This window comes from Ornithorhynchus anatinus, chromosome 1 (genome assembly GCF_004115215.2).
Source record: "Ornithorhynchus anatinus isolate Pmale09 chromosome 1, mOrnAna1.pri.v4, whole genome shotgun sequence".
NCBI lineage: Eukaryota > Metazoa > Chordata > Mammalia > Monotremata > Ornithorhynchidae > Ornithorhynchus > Ornithorhynchus anatinus.
The window spans coordinates 170,606,493-170,630,970 of record NC_041728.1 but is presented as its reverse complement, the minus strand read 5'-3'; the positions used below and the strand labels follow the sequence as shown (position 1 = coordinate 170,630,970).

The following is a 24,478-nucleotide window of genomic DNA, read 5'->3' as shown; positions in this document are numbered from 1 at the left end:
GGGATCTACACTATCAGTTCAAAACCTAAAAAAGGGCCCGAGGAAATTCTCCATATCTCGAGAGGTATTACATTAAACGTTGTGATTAACATGCAGATAGAAACAAAAAGTCAAAGATTCTAATACTCATCCAAGACTTACCTTGCTGTGAGGATCAGCAAACATCCGAGTGAAGATCTCACACAGTCTTTTTAATTCTACTCGACTACAAAAATGCAATGATATTAAAACTGGTTAGATTAGAATTAATCATAAATACCTGAAAATTTGACTGGTTTAATTCTTCTTTTGCTACATAAATTTATTATTTCAGGGTTATGGAAGCTCTTTCATCAGAGTGGTAGGAATAAGGGATTATGAAGTCGAGAGAAGGGACAGTCACAAGATGTTCTAATAATGATATTAGACTATGAAGAGGGATTATAATCAATGATAGTGTCCTGAAAAAAGAGGAAATACATTTCCTTAAAGCAGGAGCTGTTCAGATGGGAAATAAAGAAGTTATTGAGAGTGAGAGTTGCTAACGATCCTCTTGGAGGTTCTCAGAGAATACTTTGTTATCACCACAATAGATTTTGTTAATGCCAATCATTCAGTGGCATTTTTTGAATTTACTGTGTGCACAGTACTGTACTAAAGCATTTGGGAATGTACAACAGAATAGAGATGGTAGACTTGATCCCTACTCACAAGGAATTTACAGTCAAGAGGGAGAGGCAGACATTAAAATAAATTACACACAAGGGAAATGTCAGGGTACAGATTACAGATAAGTACTGTGGGCTTGAAGGTGGGGTATCAAAGTATTTAAGGGGTACACACCCAAAAGCAGAAGCAATGCAAAGAGGAGGGCAAATAGGTTGGTGAAATAAGGAGTTGATGTAATTGTCAGGGGAAGACTCTAAACAAAACACTTCAAAAAGCAGCACGATCTTGTGGAAAGAGCACAGGCCTGGGGGTTAGAGGACCTAGGTTCTAATTTCGGGTCTGCCACTTACCTGCTGTGTGACTTTAGGCAAGTAACTTAACTTCTCTGTGTCTCAATTTCCTCATCTGTAAAAATGGGAACTCAATACCTGTCTTCTCTCCTACTTAGACATAAAGCCCATGTGGAACCTCATTAGCTTGTTTCTTCCCCAGCACTTGGTAGAGTGCTTAATGCATTGTAAGCGTTTAACCAATGCCACAATTATTATTGTTATTAACAAAATACAAGAAACATTATTTTAATAATTGATTTTCTGAGGGAGGTAGAACACAGGTTATCATTAGAGAACCATCCTTGAGGATATCCAGTGCAGATTTCTACTGGCATAGTTCAGACGCCTTCCTGGAGCAAGAGGAAATGGATATATTGATCTTGCAACGTGACTTTTAGTGGCAGGACTCTCTAACTAGTGAGCTGCTGATTAGGCTGAGACAGTTTGAGATCAACAAAATTTCAGGTAACATGCAAATCTCAAGTGCCCCAGATGAACACTCACTGAATTTGGCTTGTTAATTAAACTCCAAAATCATAATAGAAAAGCCAAGGTAACCTAAATGGACAAGTTGATCTGGAAAAGTCACTTACGTTCATACAGGTCAGAGAGTGAATCGATCATCATCGATAGTATTTATTGAGCACCTACTGTGTGCAGAGAGAGCACTGTATTAATCGCTTGAGAGAATACGATCCAACAGAATTGGCAGGCACGATCACTATCCGCTGTGAGCTTAAAGTCTAGAGGGAACCCTTCTAAGGTAACAGACTTTAAGGTCAATTGCACACTCTGGGGTCACAGACAGTACTATTTTTCTGGCTAAACTAGTGTGAGCTCTTCATTAGTATGTGTGAAAAGTGGCCTGGATTGTATTCAAAACAAATTACATTGGTAACAGAGAACTTAGTTCTCTTCTAAGACATTAGGATGGTGCTGGGACTAATTCCTAAAGTGTATACCAACACTGATAGCCCGTGATAAGAGTATTCTATGTGCCCATTCACGTCAAAAGTCACCTTGGGAATTGTGGAGAAGCACCAAAACTCAGGATATACAGCATATTCATCTCACACGATCATAATATAGAGGTCACGTTCGGTGCTCCTTACCCAGAACAAATGGATGACTAATGATAGTGGTACTTGTTGAACATAATAATAATAATAGTATTTGTTAAGTGCTTACTATGTGCCAGGCACTGTACTAAGCACTGGGGTAGATACAAGTCAATTGGGTTGGACATAGTCCCTGTAGCGCATAGGACTCACAGTCTTAATCCCCATTTTACAGATGAGTTAACTGAGGCACAAAGAAGCAAAATGATTTGCCCAAGGCCACTCAGCAGACAAGCGGCTGAGCTGGAATTAGAACCCGTGTCCTTCTGACTCTCAGGCCCGGGCTCTATCCACTAACTAAAAAGTTACTGTGAGCCAAACATTTAAACTCTGGCACAGATACAAAATAATCAGGTTGGACATAGTCCCTTTCCTACATGGAGGGAGTAATCCCCTTTAATCCCCATTTTACAGGTGAGGAAACTAAGGCACTGATAAAGCAAATGACTTGCCAAGGTCACAGAGAGTAGACAAGTGGCAGAGCCAGGATTAGAACCCAGTTCCCAGACCTGTGCTCTATCCATTAGGCAATTCTGCTAATGCAGGATCAAATGCCAACTGGCCCCATTCAAAGACTAATACTGAGCTGAATTCTCACAAGGGCTCATCCATGGTATTGACATTAATCGTCCTCGTCCCTAAAGCTACTCGCTGGTATTATTACACATCCGGTAGAAATGGTCTCAAAGAGTTATTAACGTTCCTCCTCACAAAGTGCTTATCTTACTCCTAGGGTGGATTTTAATTCATTTGGGTTATATCACACAGTCAAGACTCTGAGTGGGCAAACATCTTGGAAAGACTCCTTGGTGTTATTGGCTCAGGATTCAGGTAAAATGTATCAAGCCTATTCCCCAAATCAAACTTTATTATTTCCAAAATGCCTTAAAGCCAAAAACTTAAAACTACTTCACCCATAGCCTCTGGTCCATTTTTAGCAGTGAGGTTGAGGTTGAGGTTCAATCCGCTTGCCTTCTTCTACCTTACCTCAGTGATTGTCACCCATCACCCCTCTAGACTGTAAGCTTGTAGTGGGCAGGGAATGTACCTGCTTATTTTTACACTGTACTCTCCTAAGCACTGAGTACAGTGCTCTGCACACAGTAAATGTTCAATAAATACGATTCAATAAATGAATGCCGGGTTCGAAGATCGGCGTGGCGTGAGAGAGTCCAGAGTCAGGGGTTGGATTTATACAAAATTTATTCCACGCAGTGAACTGACCTTCCCTTGGAAAGGATATAATTATTTGACTGTTTCATTATTTAATTATTTTAGATGACTTCCCTGTCGGGAAGGATAGAATTTTAGATGTGGTGAAATGAACTTAGTCTTTGGGAAGGAGATAATTATTGGATTATTTTAGATGAGACGGATTGAACTTCCCTTTTGGGAAGGATATAATTATTGAATTACTTTAGATGTAAATGACTGAACTACCCCTATCGAGAGGAATGTAATTCTGAAATTAGGTTAGGACTTCCCTATCAGCAAGAATGTGGTTGCTTAATCACATTGGGTTTCCCTATCAGAAGAACATGATCACTGAATTATACTGGAGCCTCCCCTATCGGGAGGAATATCATTATTTGATTATATTGGACTTCCCTATCGGAAGAATATGATCATTGAATTATTTTGGGGGCTCCCCCATTGGGAGGAATAGAACTGTTTGATTATCAGCTGTGTGACTTTGGGCAAGTCACTTGACTTCTCGGTGCCGCAGTTACCTCATCTGTAAAATGGGGATTAAGACTGTGAGCCTCACATGGGACAACCTGATCACCCTGTATCTACCCCAGCGCTTAGAACAGTTCTCGGCACATAGTAAGCACTTAACAAATACCAACATTATCGTTTAGACTGTGAGCCCGTCACTGGGCAGGGATTGTCTCTATCTGTTGCCGAATTGTACATTCCAAGTGCTTAGTACAGTGCTCTGCAAACAGTAAGCGTGCAATAAATACTATTGAATTACATTAGGCTTCCCTAGTGGGAGGAATATACTTCTATGTTGCTCGCGCATGTCGGAGTGCCCATGCAGGCTACCCATCCCAGGTGCTGATAGGGAAGCCCAGGTGGGGGTCCACTTAGGTTCTGCTCCCATGTGGCACAGCACCCAGCTCTCACCTTCTAATGAGTGCTTTCTCTTGGGTGAAATCTATTCATCCATTAGCCGCCCGTAACGAAGCATCTCATTCTCACCCACGAACACTTCCCTTTTGGGAGGAATTCATTCATTCAATACTATCTGTTGAGTGCTTACTGTGTGCAGAGCACTGTACTCAGTGCTTGGGAGAGTCCAATATAACAATAAACAGATACATTCCCTGTCCACAATGAGTACTGAGCCTCTCAACCATCCCATGGTTGCTATTGGAGAAGCAGCGTGGCTCAGTGGAAAGAGCACGGGCTTTGGAGTCAGGGCTCATGAGTTCGAATCCCAGCTCTGCCACTTGTCGGCTGTGTGACTGTGGGCAAGTCACTTAACTTCTCTGTGCCTCAGTTCCCTCATCTGTAAAATGGGGATGAAAACTGTGAGCCCACGTGGGACAACCTGATTCCCCTATGTCTACCCCAGCGCTTAGAACAGTGCTCGGCACATAGTAAGCGCTTAACAAATACCAACATTATTATTTCATAATAATTATAATAAGAATAATGATGGTATTTGTTAAGCGCTTATTATGTGCAAATCACTGTTCTAAGCACTGAGGGGATACATGGTGATCCGGTTGTCCCACGGGGGTCTCATAGACTTAATCCCCATTTTGCAGATGAGGGAACTGAGGCCCAGAGAAGTTAAGTGATTTGTCCAAAGTCACACAACTGACAAGCAGTAGAGCCGGGAATGGAACCCACGTCCTCTGATTCCCAAGCCTGTGCTCTTTCCATTGAGCCTCGCTGTTTCTCCAGCACTATTTAAGGGTGCTGATTCCAGTTGCCGAGCGGATGTCTGATGCCCAGGACACGGATGACACGTGACAGGCTGCGGCATATCCTGGTTCGATGCCCAGGAACTCAGAGCCGTGGGCATTTGTGACCTGTGCTCCAAGGCCGTTCCAGCCTCCGGCCTCCGCTTGGCCAATCTCCACCCTCCCCGCCCCCAAACCTTATTTGATTGGCACAGGGGCGAGGGCCTTGGAGTCAGAAGGAACTGGGTTCTAATTCTACCTCCCACTTATCAGTGTGACCTTGGGTGCAGGTGTGACCCCGGCTCTACTACTTGCCTGTTGTGTGACCTTGGGCAAGTCATCTCACTTCTCAGGGCCTCAGTTCCCTCAACTGTAAACTGGGGATTCCCCTTCCTACTTACACCGTGAGCCCCATGTGGGACAGGGACTGTATCTGACTTGATTAACTTGTATCTACCCAAGTGATTGCAACCTCGCTTGACACATAGTAAGCTCTTAACAAATACCACAACTATTATCAGAACGTCAATGCTGCTGCACTCTGGAGAGAAATGTTCATCATTCCCTCTAGACCATAAGCTTTCGGTGGGCAGGTGATGTATTTACCAGCTCTGTTACCCCGTACTCTACCAAGAGCTTAGTAAAGTGCTCTCCACACAGATGTTCAATAAATACAACTGATTGATTGATTCCCAGATCAAAGTGATCATTATCATTATTATTATTACTATTATTTGTTAAGCATTAATTACGTAGCAAGCTCTGTTTTAAGGTAAGTTAATGAGGTCGGACCCAGTCCCTCGTCAAGTGGGGCTCACTCTGCCCCAGGAATGGCATCCAGGCATCAGCCAGTCACCGACCATCACCTGACTGCTCACCTCAGGGTTCTTTGGCTCTTCAACAAGTTCTGCAGGCCCAAAAGGCCTTCTTTCCTCTCCGACCAGTTGGAACTGGCACAGTGGTTGAGGACCTCCGCCACGTCTTCGGTCTGCCGCAGGTAGTGGGGGATGCCTCCGTTTCGGGAGCCGTAAGAGCGCTCCGAGCACACGCTAGAGGCGTCGCTGTTGGCATCGTCGTCTGAATACATCCCATAAGGCTCGTATCTCCTCCTCACTGGCTTTTTCTGTTGTGAAGTGCGGAAAAGAGGGGAAAACCAACGTCCTGGGTTAAACTGGGCAAAAATCAAGCTGCAGCTCCTTAAAAACAACACTGTTTCCTTTTCTTTAATCCCCATAATGGCTACTGGGTTAGTCAATGAAAGGAGCGAAAGTGTTATATACTTGGTCAGAAATGGCCTGGGACAGATGACTTTTGGCAGGAAAATAATAGTATCTGTGCTATTTGTTAGGTGCTTACCGTGTGCCAGGCAATGTACTAAGCGCTGGGGTGGAGACAAGCAAATCGGGTTGGATGCAGTCCCTGCCATTTGGGGTTCACAGTCTCCATCCCCATTTTACAGAAGAGGTAACCAAGGCCAAGAGAAGTGAAGTGACTTGCTCAAGGTCACCCAGCAGGCAAGTGGTGGAGCAGGGTTTAGAACCGATGATGGAAATGCATAGCCAATCATTCTTATATAATATCCAAGGTGGTGGTAACTTTCTAAGTTTTAGAACGTTCCAGCCACAATTAACCCCTGGGCAAAAGAATGCTTAAAGTATGACGCCTACCCCCTTAGAAAAGTCCATTAAATTTAATTTTGGAAAATTGGAGGGTTCATTTCTAAACAAATTCCATTCTTCTTGCTTCTTCCTTCACTCTGAATATCTTGCATATGTACAGTATAAAAATACCCAAATAAGAGTATTTGGGCAAAATACCCAATTCATTTTATTTGGGCAAAAAGGGAAATTTGAATAAAGCCAATTACCCAATCCACATGCTAATACAGAATACCCACAGGAGCTAGGTGCCCTGGACCAGGGTTCAGTGAGGCATTTTAAATTTAGTGTCTCGGTATAGGCAAAACTTCATTCTTTGTACAGTGCTGTGTTCTCAAGTTCTTTATTAAAAAAGAATCCTCTAAATATGAAATGACTGAAAGAACTGTACTTATGAGATGAAAGGGTTATGAGAAAATAAGCCTCAAACTAGTTTTCACAACAAATTACGATCAGCAGCAGAAGCAACATTTAACACTTTGGATTAAATACTATGGCGAACAGACAATATCATATGAATGGTCGCATAGTAGCTACTCTCACGAATGCTCATTCTTTGCATTTTTCTTTACAGGTAACACCCCCAGTTAGAGTATCGGAAACATTTGCGGCAGGAAATAAAAAGCGGGAAAACAGAAATTAAGACAAGAAAGCACTAGTACCTTGCTCCTGGAGTCTCCTAACAGCTGTAGGCAGGAAAATATTCAAGGGTGGGGAAAAAGCATAGAGAATTACATCAGCAGCTTATGTAGGGGTTGTTCTTGCAACAAAAGTGCATGGAAAATGTTTCAGCAAATAAACATATTCAGCAGGTATTTAATTTTAAGCAAATCATAACAAAAATGATTGAATGTCTGGCTAGCGCTGCCTACCTTATCCTCTTGTGTCCTCTTTTTTTGTAATGGCATTTGTTAAGCACCTACTATGTGCCAGGCACTGTACAAAGTGCTAAGGTAGACACCGTACAAGCTAGTCAAGGTGGACAATGTTCCACATGAGGCTCACAGTCTAAATCCCCATTCTATAAATGAGGTAACTGAGGCACAAAGAAGTGAAATGACTCGCCCAAAGTCACCCAGCAAACAAGTGGCGGAGCTGGGAGTAGAACCCAGGTCCTTCTGACTCCAAGGCCCAAGGTTCTATCCACTAGGCCACTGTGCTTCACACGGTTCCAGACGTACCCTCTGGGGAGAAAGCCATCTTTGGAGCATTGTTCCTCGATTCCAGCTCCTGCCAGACATTTGTCCGTCTGCACACTCAAAGATGCTGAAAAAAAACTGGCACTGCTGCCCTCGCTGACAAGGAGGGCATTATTCGTGGGACAAACTCAGAAGGTCTTGTCAAAGGCTGAGGCATTAAATGAAGGGAAATGGGAAAAATCATCTGCAGGGGTAAGAGCTAGACATCCAGCAATCAAGACAAGCGGTGTGGCCTAGTGGATAGAGCACGGGCTTGGGCATCGGGGAGGACCAGGGTTCTAAACCCAGGTCCTCCACTTTACCATTCTAAAGCCTTGGGCAAGTCGTTTCACTCCCCTGTGTCCTAGTTACCTCGTCAGTAAAATGGGGATTAAGACTGTGAGCCCCATGTGGAACTGTATCCAACCTGATTAGCTTGTATCTACCCCAGAACTTAGTAATAATAATTGTGAAATGTGTTAAGCACTTACTATGTGCCAGGCACTGTATTAAGTGCTGGGGTGGATATAAGCTAATCAGGTTGGACACAGCCCCTGTCCCACGTGAGGCTCACAGTCTCGATCCCCATTTTAAAGATGAGGTAACTGAAGCCCAGAGAAGTAAGGTGACTTGTCCAAGAGTGGATGGCACACGGTAAGGGTTTAACAAATACCATTAAAAAATGCGGGCAGATGAGAACTCGAAGCTTTTGTCCTCTGCATATTATAAACTTATGCTTTCCAAGGGAAGGAATTTTGAGACAAGGAAGGGAAGGGCAGAAAGACGGAGCTGAGGAAATACCTATTTCAAATGCTAAGCATACCAAGAAGAAGGTCCCAGAAAGAAATTTCTTCAAAAAAAAAAAATCCAAAAAGTTTACTCTAAAGAGCTGTGCTTTGTCTGTACAGTAAATTAAAAGTCAGATGGTTGTTTTCTTGAACTCTTGCATTATTTTTAAATTTTAAACAACAGTCACTCTCCCCACCTAAGTCCACAGGACTTCACAGTTCTGAGGATTTTTCTCAAAGTATAAGGAGGATTTCCCACTGTGTTTTAATGTCCCTAATCACAAGTTTGAAAAAAACTAAAGATCATGTGGATAACAGGGTCTGGAAGAAAAGAAGTGCAGTTTCTGCCAAAGCTCTCCCAGTGGGCTGTAACGCCGAGAACATCTTAGTGAGATATGCTTAGACTATGCCGGGAAATTTCATTAGAGACTGAACAGGGAGCAATAAACAAGGGCAATAAAACTAAAGGAGCTAGAGATATAAAAGAATCATTAAGAAAAACCTTCCTCTCTAGGAGACCAGAGCGAGCAAAACTCCATCGGCTGAAAAGAAAGGGCAGCTAAGAAGGTTCAATTCTATTTCATCACATCAGACACCTGCTCCACAATATTCCGCTAAACAAACACAGGGAATAATACGCCAGCTGAATTTTCCCGCTTGCTGTTCCAGAACAGCTTTTTTAAAACCACCTGCTCTGAAGGAAGAAAATGTAAATACGCCACTGTAAAAAAGATTTTTGGTCGCTTGCTGCAGGTGCTAATGTGGCTCTTACCAGTGCATCGGCTACAGCTGCCTCGAGGTCGGTGCTCGTGCTCAAAACTCTCATGGCGTTGACAGAGCCGGGAATCCTCCCTGGCTGCCCAAGTCCAAACCGATCTGAAGAGAAGACAAAAGCAAAAGACACGTGGTGCAGTTAAACTCATCTCTTATCCAATTCTAAAACCAATGCCTGGGCCTAGGCCTAGACCACCAACTACAGACCCAAGCTCTAAAAGCCTATGTGACTACTGTTAGGATTCAGTCCACTCTACCTACTCTTGTCACACTTTTGAGTAACTCAAACCTGACGTCTACCAAAGTTAAAGTAATTGAATGATTTAAAAGATCCCTAGTCAAGGAATCAACTTCTAAATAAATGCCGTAATCCTGAAAAAGTTTGGAGTTGAGAGGAGTTTACTTAGAATGGTGTTGTGGGGGGTGGCATTTTATGTCTCTTAAAAAAAAAATTTCACTGATGTTGGGTTCAGGAGCCAAGGTCTATGAGTATCTGCCTACAGCCTGGGAAATAAATTGAAAATTGAAATTGAAAATTTCTGCTCAAATGTTTGGGCAAACAAAAATGAAGCAAATACATAAGCTGAATGCATTTCCCTTAGTGAGCATGTCCATAGCCCTCTTGCTTCACTAATAACTTAGTCTCAAGGAGGGAAATCCAAATGAATTAAAATGGGCCAAGCTAATACTTGGTGTGAAAACTTTAAATTCTCTCTTTACCAAGATCCTTCAATTGCCTCCCACCCCACTGTCCCAAAAGGGCATTTATTTATTTAGATAACTTTTACTGTGACCTCTCTGTGGGGAGCCAAAGGAAACCATTTTGGAAACAAGTATTTTTGCAGTAAAAATTGGAATGGGTTCTCCCTGGACACCACAGGAATTCCCAGATAAAGGGAAGTCTTGAGTATGACAGTGAGAAATGAGGAAGACCCAGGATTTTAATAATTTTAAAACACATTGTTAAAATTTGTTGTCCAGACATCCCTGAGAAAATCTGTTGGAGCGCAAACCACCGAATGGTGGTTACCAACAGAGAAATTATATGCATAAAATCTTGTTGCATCTACCACTGGGGAAAATGCTCATTATATTTTAAATTTTATCATACAAAAATATCTGATGGACCCCCACTTATGAGAGAGAAAAAAAAACCTGCTGAGCACAACTCAGAAAATCAAAGCTACTTTTTTATGCCCTAAAAAGAAGAGAACCTCTGTACTACTTCGGTTATTCACTCAGGAAAAGATTTCAAATTTTATAATCTTCATGCCAGGATATGAACTAAATAAACTTGGATAGTAGTATACTAATTTTGTTTAGAAAAAATAACCGGTTCAAATATATTTTACTTTCAAAAGTCTTATTTTTTAAAAAGGCATTTTATGCAACTATCAAAACAATAACTACTAGTCAAATAGCTACCAAACCATATCATTTTACAAGGAACAAAAATTGAATGTTATACTATCCCCTTTTTTAATTCCATTTTGGAACAGTTTATTCTAAATATTGCACTTAAAGACCAATTTGGTTTGTAATCGATCAGTGGATTTTACTGAGTGCTTACTGTTTGCAGAGCACCATACTGAGCATTTGGGAAAATACAATAATAGTGTTTGAAATATTCACGTGGAAAAATTGCAGGCAACTGCACCACTTAAGAGATGAAGCAGTGGTCACTGTGAATTTGTGAGCATATTTCCACGTACCAAAGCCCAATTTGATTTTAAATCAGTGGTTGACTGCATTAAAAAAGGGATGATAGTTTTTTATGGATAACATAATGACAAATTAATTCAGTTGTAAGCTATTTAAAAAATACCCAACATAACCATAAACAAAATTGAGCTTTTTCAAAATAAACAAATATGTTTCATGCCAGCATATTTTGCTCCAAGAGTACTACTGAAATTTGAAATACAATTCTTTAAATGTAAAACAACAAAATACACAGTGCTTCCCATCTGTATACTGCTTTGCAATACCAAGTGAATCAACATCATTTAATATTTACTACAGATTGCTTGCACTTCGAATATTAACCCCAAAATTGTTCTAGCACCTAAGCCAAAAGCATAGGCCTCTGCTTTTTACTGAACCCAAATCTGACCTTATTTTTGAATATCAAACCCCCAACATACAATCTGGCTTCCTGGGACTTCACTTTGGAAAATGAGGCCACAATCCAGCCCATAATAACTCCAAGGGATCATTCAATCATTTAAGATTTATGGGAATGGAAGTAGCATGAATGATATAAAGTAAGGGAAACCTGCCAGTCCTTCCAAAGCCAAAGGAGGCGAGATGCTTTTTTGAAAGAGTCAGTGCTAAATTTCGGGAGCTAAAAAAAGAAACTTCATGGTTCATCAAAAGGGAAAAAAGGGAGAAATATTAGGTTTAGGCTTGTCTTGTAACTGCTGAATATTTTGCCTTCCTGGACATTGTTTTGCATAAAAATCATATGATCGGTCCTTCCATTTTTATGACCAAAATGTTACCTGCATCGTTTCTGGATACCCGTCACTGCAGGCATCGAAACAATTCAGTTATAGTCCATAAAAAGAAATATGGGTGCGGGGGGAGAGGGTTGGGAGCACAACACTCGATTCTTTAAATAAAGACCCATAATCAAGATCACTAACCACTTCACAGTGGGAGCACAGAAACTAAAAAAGGAAGGACCTTCTAGGAGCATATTGTTCCCTGCAGCAAATGCATCAAAAGAGTTACCCTTCATAAAAAAAAAAAAAGAAAGAAAAAGAGAAAGGATGCTTTTGCTGTCTTTCATAAAATGAAGATGAACTGGAGAATCGGTTCTGTGATTTTACTTGCAATGCATCTAATGCCCATAAGCATAACTAGAAACATCCAAAAAACAGAAAAACAGAAAAATGCACTTCAAATAAAGATGAGGAACACAAACACGTCGAGTACCGGCGGATACCGATGAACGGAAAATGTTAAAATGGGTGTAAAACTAGAATATATTAAGAAGCCGAGTCATGCAGTTAGCACTTGTTCACCTGACTGCCCAACAGAATCAGCGGTGGAGAGAGCACTAGTGGATCTGGAATGACGTCGAGAGGCTGCAAGTAAAGGAATGGCAACATCCACAGGATTAACACAGAAATACCGCACACAGAAAACGCCACAGTCCAAAGGGGGATGTACATGATCGCTACTTCCACCGGTGTCTCATTGCGAAAAGAAAAATTTGTGTATATGGATGGAGAACAAATACCAATGCCGACACCTCCACCGGTGGCTCGCCTGGCTTTTTCCCTTTCGACGCGGCTGGAAAGGACACACGATGACCGACAAAGTAGGTGTGCTCCAGCCAGATCAGAGACTCCAACTGACACTATGGCTCCACACATTCATTCAACACACGTCGTTACGGATGTATGAAACGGTGATCTGAGGGATGCAGAGTGAATTGAGCTAAGGCCCCTAATGAACTATCACCACCATCCGCTCCGCATTTTGAACGGTGCACCGAAAAGAAAAATTCATCACTCTTTTACTTCCCTGAAAACGTGTGAAAGGAAAACGATGTTTTTTGGCGGGGTGGTGACGAGAAAGTCGGTAGGGGGTAGGTTTTTCTGAACCGAGTATATATATGGTTTTCAGGGAAAATACTGTCGTGGGTACATTTCACACATACAGTTACCCTTTACCAACTGGAGAGAAAGTTCAGTAAAATGTCATCTTCATATACAGAACAAATTGACCAGCATAAAATGGTAACTATTCCATGACTGTTCATAGATCAACATGTGCTTTTGTGACTCCTTGAGAAAAAAATAGGAAGATTTGTTTTTTTTCATATGAAAAAATACTGGGTGGGGGGGGGGGAGGGAAGGGAAATCTACCAGTTAAAATAAAGGCCAGAGTTGCAACAAAGCTCTTCAATTATTCTACAGTGGGAACTTATAGATTCCCCCACATCTGACATCAAACCCTAAGGCTAGGCATTAAAGACCTGCATTTAATATGGATTATTTTTATATTCTTGCTTTAAAGCATTTGATGTAAAATGTGATATATTTTCACATAATCCAAATTTTATAAAGGAGTTACTTAAACAGTTATTTAATACGTTCGTTATTTAATAAAGATAATCTTGCAAAAGAAGTTCAAAAAATACTAGCACAGAGATCTTTTCAAACAGCTTTTCCCTCTCCCTAGGGAGTTAACAATACTGACAACAGGGCAAGTATTTCAAGTAATATTGAAAAGGTTAGCAAAGTCTCAGTGTAATAAAGACAAGAGCTATTTATGATAGCTTCACCACATACACAATCGTTGTAAATATACCAAATTACTATTCAAACTATAAATGCTCAAATTATTTTTTAAACCAAAGTAACATTCACTGAATCACATTCTACACAAACATTTCAAATGCTGAAGAATTGTGTTTTGTACCAAATATCTGTCCCATCGGATTAACTCATTTCACATGAGTAGAAATTCAGATTCACACACACCACGGCACCTAGATATTTACGAGATAACTTGTAGCTAAAGAGGGAGGGAGAGGACCATCTGAATGAAAATGAAAAAGTAAATAAAATTTGAGCCTCTCACCCTTGAGTACGTGTATATTCCACCCTCCCCCAGCACTTATGGACATATGTGTCCCCTCTGATATCTGTAAGCTCCTTATTCATTCATTCAATCGTATTTATTGAGCGTTTACTGTGTGCACAGCACTGTACTAAAGCGCTTGGAATGTACAATTCGGTAACAGATGGGGATCATCTATACCTATTCCCACCCTCACCCTATAGCATGCCTATCCATAATTTACTTATATTAATGTCGGTCTCTCCCTCTACACTCTAAGCTTCTTATGGGGCAGGGAACAAGTCTACCAACTCTGCTGTACTCCTCCAAGCACTTAGCACAGTGCTCTGCACACTGTAAGCGCTCAATAATGCCACGGATGGATTGCTTTAGCTGCTCTTTTGTACTGTACTCTTCCAAGCACTTAGTCCAGTGTTTCATCCAGAAAGCGCTCAATAAAAGAACACTGAAATACAGCTGAGCACTCAGATGAGAACTATTCGGTGTGTGGACCTCGTGAAGCCCGATTATGGTGGAAAACTCCGGCTCAAAGAAGAAACAAGTCACACTGCCGATGCAAATACAGTCTCATCGACGCTTTGGGAATCTACAACTTCCCTCTAACTCTAGGTCTTCTGATTCAGTGGAGATATTGAAAACTCTCTACCCACCAAAGGGCTGAGGCGTGTTATAAGCGTTCACCTCACTCCAACAACTGTGCACTCACAGAGAAGCAGCATGGCCTAGTGACTAGAGTATAGGCCTGGGAGTCAGAAGGACGTGGGTTCTGATTCTGGTTCCGCCACTTATTTGCTGTGTGACCTTGAGCAAGACATTTGACTTCTCTGTGCCTAAGTTACCTCATCTGTAAAATGGGAAGCCCTAGTGGAACAGTAGTAACTATGTGCAACACGATTATCTTGTGTCTACCCCAGCGGTTAGTACAGTGCCTGGCAGGTAGTAAGCACTTAACAAATGCTATTATTATTATTATTAAGTAAACTGCAATCGCCCAAGGCCACAAGATATTTAGGATCCCAATCTAACCTCAAGTATTCAAGGGCACTCAATTGAGGCTGTATATTCACATCCCGCACCTAATCTTAAAGAGAAAAATCATTAGTTCAGTGGAGATATTTTTAAAAAGTGAGGCTCAGTGTAAAGAGCCCGGGCTTGGGAGTCAGAAGTCAAGGGTTCAAATCCTGACTCTGCCTCTTGTCAGCTGTGTGACTGTGGGCAAGTCACTTGACTTCTCTGGGCCTCAGTTCCCTCATCTGTAAAATGAGGATTAAGACTGTGAGCTTGACGGGGGACAACCTGATGACCCTGTATCTACCCCAGCGTTTAGAACAGTGCTCGGCACACAGTAAGCGCTTAACAAATACCAACATTATTATTATTATCATTAAAAAGGGCTCCACCTGGATTGTGGACTGTGATAGTCCATTTGCTTGGGAGTTTGTGTCAGGGTGAGAGTAGTTATCATTCGATCATGCAAAACTGTAGAAACCCCCACTCTGGTTCTTATCTAATTCTTATTCTCATTGAAACTGCATGGCCTAGTGGAAAGAGCAATGGGCCTGGAAGTCAGCAGACCTGGGTTTGAATCCCAGCCCTTCCACTTGCATACCGTGTGACCTTGGGCAAGTCACTTAACCTCTCTATGCTTCCTCACCTATAAAATGGGAATTCAGCACCTGTTCTGTCTCCTACTTAGACTGTGAGCCCAGTTTGGGACCGGGGCTGTAACCAACATGCTTATTTTGTATCTACCCCAATGCTTTGTTCAGAGGTTGGCACATAGTAAGCTCTTAACGAAAACCATTGATTATTATTATTTTAAATAATATGGTGAGAAGAAGCATAGCGCAGTAGAGAGAGCAGGGCCTGGAGTCAGAAAGAGCTGGGTTCTAATCCTGGCTCCACCACCACTTGGCTGCTATGTGTGGCCTTGAGTGAATCATTTAACTTCTCTTGGCCTTAGTTTCCTCAACTGTGAAACGGGGTTACCTGTTCTCCCTCCTACTTAGGCTGGGAACCCCCTATGGGACCGGGGCTTTCTCCGACCTAATTAATTTGTACCCACCCCAGCACTCAGAACAGTGTTTGACACTTAGTAAGTGCATAACAAATACCATAAAAAGTTTTTTTTAAATTTTTAATTAAAAATTATTATTACTTACACTGGGCTTCCCTTTCATTTGAGTGGCCTAATCCTAGGATTTGGGTAATGCATCATATAACGGCAGGGAGAGCATCTACCAAATCTGTTGTACTGTCCTCTCCCAAGCGCCCCCAAGTACCGTGCTCTGCACACAGTAAGCCCTCAATAAATAAAAGTTTTTCCTTCTAGGTGAAAATCTGAAGCGGATAGAATTCAAGCATGTAGAAGACAACGGGCCATTGACGATGATGATAATGTGGGCATTTACAGTGTGGCCTAGTAGACAGAGTCAGAAGGACCTGGGTTCTACTCTCTGCTCTGCCACTTGTCCGCTGTAACCTGGGGCAAGTTACTTTACTTCTCTGTGCCTCAGTTACCTCATCTGTAAAATGGAAATTGAGACTGGGAACCCCACAAGGGACAGGGACTGTGTCCAACCTGATAACCTGGTATTTTTCCCAGCGTTTATTACTCTAGACTGTAAGCTCATCCCTCTAAACTGTAAACTTACTGTGGGCAGGGAATGTTTCTATTGTTATATTGTACTCTCCCAAGCACTTAACACAGTGTTCCGCACACAGTAAGCACTTAATGAATACAACTGAAATACTTCAGTGCCTGGCACATATTAAGCAGATGCCAGTATTATTGTTATTATTATCATTAATCATCATTTAACAAATACATGATGATGATGATGTTCAAAGATAAGGTAATCTTCTAAGTTTTAGCTCAATAAATAATGTAATCTGTTGAGTATGGATGGCATGATTTGTGTTCACATATATTCGATACTCTGCTCATTGTAGTCCACGCAGCACTGATGTAGATACATTTGACAAACTGTAATGAACTCATATCTGAACTGAACTTAGCAGTGAAAACTACTCTCGGCGTCCTTGCTGTCATAGCGAGGAATATATCCAAGGACAGGAAGTGTCATTCTCCCTGGATGTGATTCTTTAATATGATCATCTTACTCTTAGAAACAGGAATTGTGATTTTCTAAAATAATACTGTGGGTAAAATGGTTCGTTTTCTTTCTATGTATAAAACTTTGGAATTAAGAGCATACCCACATAAAATCTCTAAAACTTCGCAGTGGCATTAAGCTCGAGCCCTCCCATATATTAAAATGAGGATTTTCTGGTGCTTTTTTTAAAAATTCACAATGTCATTTACATACTACATGGGCCTTACCTAAGAAACTACACCTGCTTAGTATAGTGCTCAATGCTCAGCACAGTGTTTGACACAGAGTAAGCGCTTAACGAGTACCATCTAAAACAATACCAAACAGGTGCAATTGAGGAAACTGATAAGTTTCAAGTGGTGGGTTTTTTTTCCCCTTTTTAGGTGAAAATCTGAAGTTGACAGAATTCAGCTTCAATTGTCTGTGAAGTGACCTTGGGCAAGTCACTTAACTGCTCTGTGCCTCAGTTACCTCACCTGTAAAATGAGGATAAAGACTGCGAGTCCCACGTTTACCTCCACCCCTGCCCTTAGCACAGTGCCTGGCACATAATAAACATTTAACATGTGCCACAGTTATTATCATCGTCATTATTATTATGGCGTCTCAGTTCCCTCATCAGTAAAACGGGGATTAAGACCATGTACCTCATGCGGGACACAGACAGTGTCCACCCTGATTAGCTCATATCTATCTACGGTGCCTGACTCAAGTAAGCGCTTAATGAATATCTTTTAAAAAATAAAAATTGAGCATGCAAAGCACGAAGGAACACGGTGAAACGGGGCTAGAGGTCGAGATCACAAGAAAGGCAGAGGAGGGACAGCAATATCGTTCCACCTGTCGGGATCTTGAATAGGCATGGGAAAGGCGGGAGGGGCGGGGGGTGGGGATCGGCCTTACGAAGCGAGACTCCAATGCCTCACCGATGTACTCACCAAGCGGAGGAAAGCCCCGAGCAGGGCTCGTATCTCGACTGCTCTCGCGGCTGGTATCGCGGCTGCACCCCTGACTTACGCTGGGCCGGGGAATACGGCTGCTCCATGCTAGCGTGCAGCAGGGAGGGTTTCAGAGAAGGGCAACAAGTTTAATGACGACAGAAAAGCTCACAAGGTCAGTCACATTCGGTTCAAGGAATTACGACACCGTCAATCATCGCTCCCACCGGCTTCTCAGCTCAGTTTCACAGACCAGTTGCGTTCCGGGCTGCCGGGTTTTATTTATTTTTTTTGTTCGAGTTATTATGTGGGGGGACCTGAAGCTTCGAGCTGGGCTAAGCTGGGGCACTTGGAGGGAAATAGAGACCGAAATGTCTGAAAAGAAGCACTGAAGGGAAAAAAAAGGATCCTTCTAAGATAAATGTGAGGCTGAGAAAACACAAGAGTAAACGCTTCCTGAGAAGGGATCGGTTTCCATGACTTCAACATAATTCAATGGGGTGACCAGCACAGTAACACTGCACATTTATCTGACTCAATTTAGTTCAAATTGAAGTGTTATAGAAAGCAAAGCAAAATCCCAAGATTCCCCCAATATGGGTCTTGCTCACACACACAGAGTACAAGCAGACAAACTGCTGAGAATGGTAACCCATTAAACAATGTTCTGTTTTGGTTAAAGAAAGTTTAATTTTTTTTTAATCTGTCATACAGTAGGGTTCAACTAAGCAGCAGCATGGCCTGGCAGTCAGAGGACTGGGTTATCACCCTGGCTCTGCCACTTTGCAGTGTGACCTTGGGCAAGTCACTTAGCTTCTCTGGGCCTCAGTTACCTCACCTGTAAAATGAGGATTAAAATTGTGAGCTCCACATGGGACATGGACTGTGTCCAACCTGATTAGCTTGTTTCTACCCCAGCCCAGTGCCTGGTACACTGTAAGCACTTAACAAATACCATTTTTAAAAATACACCCAAAAATCTAATAGATGACCATCTTATTGACACAATGCTAATTTTTATCCTTGACTATGTTGCAAATTCCTTGAGGATGAGAACTGTGTCTTTCAAACCTAGTGTAGTGTTCTCTCTCAAGCGCTTAGCATGGTGCTCTAAAAACCATAAATGTTCCATGAATGTGACTTTTTTTCTTTTTCTTAAAAAGGTACCACCATTTGTCTGAGGAGTTCAATCCCTTTACAATCGTCTATTCATAATGATTATTCCTCACATGTTTAGAAAGGGTGAGAAGGTCAGGAGAGACAGGAGAACACCTGTAACAGGCTCCACGGTTCTACAGTACTTTTGCAGAGAAGCTAGAAAGAGAGAAAAACACTCTAATTCTGTGGTTTAGCACAAGTGAAGGAACAGACTATTTGAAACAGTTCTGGGAAAGGTGGCCATTTCCACAACTGCATAAGGGAGGTACCAGGATACGGGGATTGTAACTGAATACGGGGCAGTTATGCAACAGTGAAGTTTTTCTAAAAATTAATAGCCTTCATCTCAAAAATGTAGACACCTATATATTGGTCCAAGCATCCTTCCCTTAATCTGTTACTGCAGAATAAATATCGGGGTCAATTCACTTAAGGGCCAAACTGGTTGAAAAAATTTAAAACGATTCACATAATGTGATTGGAACTGAAGTCTTTTATTCTTCCATGAACTCACGGTCATCTGCTTGGTCTTCACTAGCCAAGCAACAGTGGTCTTTTCAATGAAATGTTGGAATAATTGCCCTGCTCCATCTCAGATATGATATAGGCAACCTATCCACAGTACTTGGCTTCTACTAAGAGTGGGACTGAAAATTAATTCTGTATCTCTTCAGAATATTCCAAAGCACAGAAGCATGGAGACAAAATGACCCCCAAAGTTTTGGGGACTAGATTCCTACCCTTGCTCATCCAGGGAACAATGCAAGACCTGAGAGTATCCAAACTGATTTACAAAGACCCAAAAACTGTGGCTTTCTGGCCTACTCATTCTTAACACCAGTTCTCTTCTTCTACCTACAACCTTAAAAGTCCGGCCTCTTCCTTGCCCGCACAATCAAAATGAAAATTTGGATCCTACGTTTGTTCTAAAGGGTCTATGGAAAGAGCAAAGCTGTCCCCACTAAATTGGCAACAGAACAACCATTAGATGTTTACTGAGTATCTATGGATGTGTATATGGTTCACAGAACATGACCAAAGCAGTGGATCTGTTCTCTACTCACTGTACTGACTAAGGTTTCAAAAGTGAAAAGCAGAAGGTGAGAAGCAGTGTGGCTCAATGGAAAGAGCAAGGGCTTGGGAATCAGAGGTCATGGGTTCTAAAACCAGCTCTGCCACTTGTCAGCCGTGTGACCTTGGGCTAGTCACTTAACTTCTCTGTGCCTCAGTTTCCTCATCTGTAAAGTGGGGATTAAGACTGTGAGCTCCACATAGGACAACCTGATTACCTCGTATCTACCTCAGTGCTTAGTGCTTGGCACCTAGTAAGTGCTTAACAAATACCATCATTATTATAACTATTATTATTATTAAAAAGAACATTCGCCCTACTGTTTCACTAAATGACAACTCACTTAGTCTGTTCCTCAGCTTCTGTAAGCCTGTTGTAGGCAGGGAATGTGTCTGTAATTTGGTTATATTGTATTCTTCCAAATGCTTAGTACAGTGCTCTGCACACATTAAGCACTCAACAAATACGACTGACTGACTGACTCTTGTTGAATTTTCAAGCGGACACATGCCTCCTGGAGTCATATCTTGGGCTTCCTGGTGACTCATTTCCCATTTGGAAATCTTTTCGTGTTTGATCGTGTCGGAGAAGTGGACTAGTAAAGGGACTGCGTCTCATTCACATACAGAACTGCAAGAGTGGGAAATTGTAGAAAATTGGCCTTGGGTCTTTTTCTCGAATCATTCTAAGAGTTCAATTGTGGGTAAAGGATGAGTAAAGTTCTGATTTTTTTTCCTTTTCTGTTGTATAGTACCCTCCAAAGCACTTAGTACAGTGTTCTGCACATATTAAGTGCTCAATAAAAAGCATGGATTTAGGTGCCAATATTTGTCTGAGGAGCTCAGCCTCTTCAAAATCATATATTAATAGGGATTCTTCCGCAGGCTTTCAGAAAGGGTCAGAAAATCAAAAATAGAGGGAAACCTATTTGTTGACACATTCCACAGTCCTGCTGGAATCTTGCAGGGAAAATAGAAAGAGATACTCCTGTTGATTAGTGAAGTAAAAATCAGCAGCTTTTAGAAATAGCCAGGAGAAAAACATGAGTTTTCTGTCCCTTTGCACAGCCCTTGAAGAAATGACAGTTGGGTACGAATTTTAATCTTCTGGGTTTAAGACATCAGATTGAGGAGAAGGCACACCTGATCCCAATCTTGAGTTTTCATAATAATGTTGGTATTTGGTATTTGTTAAGCGCTTACTATGTGCCGAGCACTGTTCTAAGCGCTGGGGTAGACACAGGGGAAGCAGGTTGTCCCACGTGGGGCTCACAGTCTTAATCCCCATTTTACAGATGAGGGAACTGAGGCACAGAGAAGTTAAGTGACTTGCCCACAGTCACACAGCTGACAGGTGGCAGAGCTGGGATTCGAACTCATGAGCCCTGACTCCAAAGCCCGTGCTCTTTCCACTGCGCCACGCTGCTTCTCATCTTTTTTGCTCCCTATATTCCACAAACACAAATCATAAATCTGCTGAATTTACATTCAGATGTGTTGATGTCTTACGGTGAAGGGTGAAACTACTTCTACCTCACTGATTATGCATTCCCAAAGACCGAGAAGTCAAAATAAGAATATTTTAGAATTAAAAATGACTAATGAATGATGAAAACAGAAAGAGCTAAAGAAGAGAAATTCATGGATAATAGAGAGTAATTAAAAGAGTAAGAGTGAAATCATGCTTATTCGGAATTTGAAATCGCTGATGGTTCTGTTTTTTTCTAATTTTACCTTTTGAGTCACTTGCACACATGAAAAGCTTTTAAGTCTTCAAAAATAATTAGATCTTTAACCAAGACACACTCTCTTCTCATAGTACTTTAAAGCCAATCACGTTTTTTTCGGATACCCCTCTTCTTCACAAACCTCAACGCTAACGAAGATGGGCAAAACGAAGAATGCACATGAAGGGGTTACAAACGGTCAGGAGAATTCGTTCTTAGTCCTACAGGCAAGACCTTTTCATTTCTTGATCATCTGAAAATCTTGCATACAGCTAGATGTGTGGAGTGTGAATGGGGCAGAACAATTATTGGTGAAAATGCACACAAGTGACCACTAGAAAGGAGAATGTAATATGTTACTGGATTTCCCTTTTTTAAGCTTTTTTTCAGAAAATGAAATCTTCATGCAAAAGGACTGTAATATAATCGAAGCTTACACATACAGAAGCGATGGATTTAAAAATAAAATGCACAATTCATCATATACGAACAGCCTTTCCTTCAAAGGTTAAAACATTGGCAGAAATAATACTGATAAAAGAAATAAAAAGGGAATGGTGAAATTAAAAAAAAATTGAGATGTTTCTGCCACCTCCCTGCCCCTTCTCCTCTTTCCCGGTCTCTCATTCAACGCACACATTCAATCCATCACTAAATCCAGACGGTCCCACCTTCACAACATCGCTAAAATCTGCCCTTTCCACTCCATCCAAACCGCTACACGTGAATACAATCACTCATCTTATCCCTCCTGGATCACTGCATCAGCCTCCTTGCTGACCTCCCAGCCTCCTGCCTCTCCCCACTCCAGTTCATACTTCACTCCGCTGCCCCTATAATTTTTCTACAAAGACGTTCAGGACACATTTCCCCTGTTCTCAGAAAACTCCAGTGGTTGCCCATCCATCTCCATGTCAAATAAAAACTCCTCGCCACTGGCTTCAAAGCACTCCATCACCTCATTCCCTCCTATGTCACCATGCTACTCTCCTATTACAACCCAGCCTGGACACTTTGCTCCTCTAATGCTAACCTTCTCACTGTGCCTCAATCTCACCTATCCAACCCCTCGCCCCCCTGCCTCTGGCCTGGAACGCCCTTCCTCCTCCTATCCGATAAACAGCTGCTCTCCCCCACTTCAAAGCCTCATTGGAGGCCCATCTCCTCCAGGAGGCCTTCCCTGACTAAGCCCTCCTCTCCTCTTCTCCCACACCCCTCTGCATCGCCCTGACTTGCTCCCCTTATTCTTCCCCCATCCCATCCCCACAGCATTATGTCCATATCTGTCATTTATTTATTTATACTAATGTTCCCCTCCCCCACCCCCGCCATCCCCATCTAGACTATAAGCTCGTTCTAGGCAAGGAATATTTCTGTTTACTGTTGTTTTGTACTCTCTCAGGCACTTAGTGCAGTAAATATGATTGAATGAATGCAAAGTGCTTAGGACGGTGCCCTGCACACAGTAAGTGCTCAATAAATACAACTGACTGTTTGCTTGACTGGAAAGAACATGGGATGGAAGTCAGGTGGCCTAAAATCTAGTCACAGATCCAGATGGTTATGATCCCTGGGGCAAATTGCTTCTCTTTCCAGTGCCTTTCTTTCCATAAACAGGATAAGATACTTCCTCTCCCTTCCTCTTAAATGATCGATCTTGGGTGGGGCGCAACTGTTTCTGATCTGATTGATTTGAATCTTACCCCAGCACTTACCACAGGGCTAACACATATTAAATTTAGATTAAACTACGAGCAGTGTCGGCTCCCTGAACAGTGCCCTGACACAGTCAACCCCTCCCCACCCCACCCACCCACTGGGGTTCATAGGGAGGGGCTGCAGCCATGGGCGTGGACAAGAGGGGGAGGCCGGCGGGCCGATGGGCTGGGGGCTGACCGGGCTGGTGGATAAGAATAGTCACTATGTCAACTGTGTAACTTTGAGCAAGTCACTTAACTTCTCTGTGCCTCACTTATAATAATAATGATGGTATTTGTTAAACGGTTACTATGTGCCGAGCACTGTTCTGAGCACTGGGATAGGTACAAGGTTATCAGGTTGTCCCACGTGGGGCTCACAGTTTTAATTCCCATTTTACAGATGAGGTAACTGAGGCCCAGAGAATTTAAGTGACTTGCCCAAAGTCATACAGCTGACAAGTGGCAGAGCTGGGATTAGAACTCATGACCTCTGACTCCCAAGCCCGGGCTCTTTCCACTAAGCCACACTGTTTCTCAGTTATCTCAATGAGTTATCTCAGTTATTTCATTCCTCTCAGTTATCTCACCTGTAATATGGAGATTAAGACTGTGAGCCCCACGTGGGATAACCTGATCACCTTATATCTTCCCCAGTGCTTAGAACAGTGCTTGATACATAAGTAAGCGCTTAACAAATACCATAATTATTATTAGTAGTATTGTGGAATTGGTTTAGCCTCTACTCTATACTAGTGGGGTAGATC

At 42.1% G+C, this 24,478-nt stretch overlaps 1 protein-coding gene across 23 annotated transcripts in view; it reads right to left on the bottom strand.

The window, feature by feature from the left end:
• Positions 1 to 24,478, bottom strand: part of CLASP1 (cytoplasmic linker associated protein 1) — a 316,975-nt gene that overhangs the window by 90,319 nt on the left and 202,178 nt on the right. For 9 of the 23 annotated variants that reach the window (XM_029070008.2, XM_029070425.2, XM_029070041.2 and 6 more), the window contains 6 exons: positions 18,059 to 18,166; positions 12,438 to 12,500; positions 9,410 to 9,513; positions 7,334 to 7,357; positions 5,892 to 6,136; positions 142 to 205 (listed from right to left, as the gene is read on the bottom strand). In XM_029070008.2, coding sequence (XP_028925841.1) covers positions 142 to 205; positions 5,892 to 6,136; positions 7,334 to 7,357; positions 9,410 to 9,513; positions 12,438 to 12,500; positions 18,059 to 18,166 — 608 coding nt within the window. The remainder of the gene's footprint in view (positions 1 to 141; positions 206 to 5,891; positions 6,137 to 7,333; positions 7,358 to 9,409; positions 9,514 to 12,437; positions 12,501 to 18,058; positions 18,167 to 24,478) is intronic. The other 14 variants (XM_029070571.2, XM_029071041.2, XM_029070769.2 and 11 more) reach the window with 2 other exon arrangements.